General features: G+C 36.6%; 1 protein-coding gene across 1 annotated transcript; it reads left to right on the top strand.

Annotated features, from left to right (window-relative positions):
• The first annotated feature begins 780 nt into the window (after positions 1–780).
• Positions 781–966, top strand: LOC110199804 (large ribosomal subunit protein eL39-like). The gene has a single exon (XM_078147970.1). It carries the CDS (start codon positions 811–813, stop codon positions 964–966), a length of 156 nt encoding a protein of 51 aa, XP_078004096.1. The 5' UTR covers positions 781–810.
• Positions 967–1,905: the final 939 nt, after the last annotated feature.

Genomic DNA, 1,905 nt, shown 5'->3' with positions numbered 1-1,905 from the left:
TAATCTTTTAGCACACAGTTTCAAATTGCTTCCCAGAATGGCTAGATCAATTCACTGCTTTACTCAGTTTATTAGTGTGCCTGTCTTCCTACGGCCCCTCAACATTGACCCTTTCCGTCTTTTGTCATATTTATTATTTTGCTAGATGTGAGATAAAATTTCAGAGTTCTTTTGATTTTAATTTCTCCAATTAGTGAACTGGGGCAGTCTTTCATATGGCTGTTCATTTTTTGTAATTCTTTTTTTATGAAATCTTTTTTTGTTCATATTCTTTGGCCACTTTTCTATTGGTCAGTAGGTCTCGGTCTTACATGTTTGTGATGGTTCTCTCTACATATTGGATATGAAATCCTTGTCAGAGTTTTTTGATGAACAGATTTTTGTCCTCATCACCAGTTTACCTTCTTAGCCTACATGCAATGATTTTATTGGTACAAAACCTTTTTGATTTCATGGACTTGAACTTATCTATTATCTCTTTTTTGATTGGTTCTATCCCTTGTTAGGTTAAGAATTCTCCCCCTAGCTATAGCTTTGAGATGTACCTAGTCTGTCTTCTAATTTTTTGTTAATTTGGTGTTATGGCTTTTAATATCCAGGCAACATATCCATTTAGAATTTGTAATGGTATATGGTGCAAGGAATTGTTATAAACTTAATTTCTGCCAAACTACTTTCCAGTTTTCCCCAGAGTTCTTGTAAAATAAGTTCTCCAAGTCACTTATATTCTCAGACCCAACATTAAGAAGTGTGTCTGCTTTTTCGCCCATCCATCCATCATGGTGGAAGCTCGGTTGTCATCTCATCATCATGTCCTCTCATAAAACATTCAGAATCAAGAGGTTTCTGGCCAAGAAACAGAAGCAGAATCGTCCCATCCCTCAATGGATTCAAATGAAAACTGGAAATAAGATCAGGTACAACTCAAAAAGGCAGCACTGGAGAAGAACTAAGCTCGGACTATAAAGAATGGCCAGGGCAATGAAAGACATTCTTCACCAAGACCACCTCCCCCCCTTATCATGGCATCCTTCCATCCATCCATGCATCCATCCATCCATCCATCCATCCATCAATCAATCACTCAGTCGCCTCATTGTCCCCAATAAGAAGTAAATTACCCCTACCGTCCTCCCATTTTGGAAGCTGTCTGTCAAGACACAGACATAAAAAAACAAAACAACAAAATACAAGCCCCAACAAACTGTTAAATTTGTCTTGCCCTTAAATGTTTTCATAAGTTGCATCCAGGCTTTCGGGTACAGTGTATTGTGATATAGTTTAAATTACTGTTGTCTGCATCTCTGTATAGCATTTGTATGTTTGAGGTTATGCTTAAGAGGCAGAGATCATAATGAAACAAGTTACTCCTGTCAAGAAGAAGAACCAAGCTCAAGCCCTGCCTTGAACAAGCCGTCACAATGACCTCTGTGTTTTGTTTTGTGTTCTAAGGAGTTATAAGAGATCACCTACCTCACAGGGTTGTCGTGGGGATCTAAAAAATAAAGAAAGAAAGAAGCGTGCCTCTCCCTTCATTCCTACTTTACCCTCCATTATTTCCTTTTCTCATCTAAGTGTATTTTCTTCAAATGAATTTTATTATTTTTTCCAACTCCATGAAATTTATCCTTGCTAATTGAACTGGTAAAGTACCAAAATTGTGAAAATTCATTTTCATATTGTCATTTTTCTGACACTGAAACCTCAGAGTTGTTTTGATTGACATTTCTATTACTGATATAAGCAATCTTTCATTGACAGGTGATAAACTTAAAATATAGAGAGATGTATATGTTTTTTGGCATACTAATAGTGGGAATTTGTTTGCTCAACTATGCATACTTTTGAGAGTTTTGCTTTCCAGGGTATTTTTCTCATTGTTATTCAATAGAGAGGTAGTGGGAG

This window comes from Phascolarctos cinereus, unplaced genomic scaffold (assembly GCF_003287225.1).
Source record: "Phascolarctos cinereus isolate Bilbo 61053 unplaced genomic scaffold, phaCin_HiC Scaffold_8;HRSCAF=390, whole genome shotgun sequence".
Lineage (NCBI taxonomy): Eukaryota > Metazoa > Chordata > Mammalia > Diprotodontia > Phascolarctidae > Phascolarctos > Phascolarctos cinereus.
Note: the sequence above shows the minus strand (reverse complement) of the source record. Positions and strands in the feature narration are given on the sequence as shown.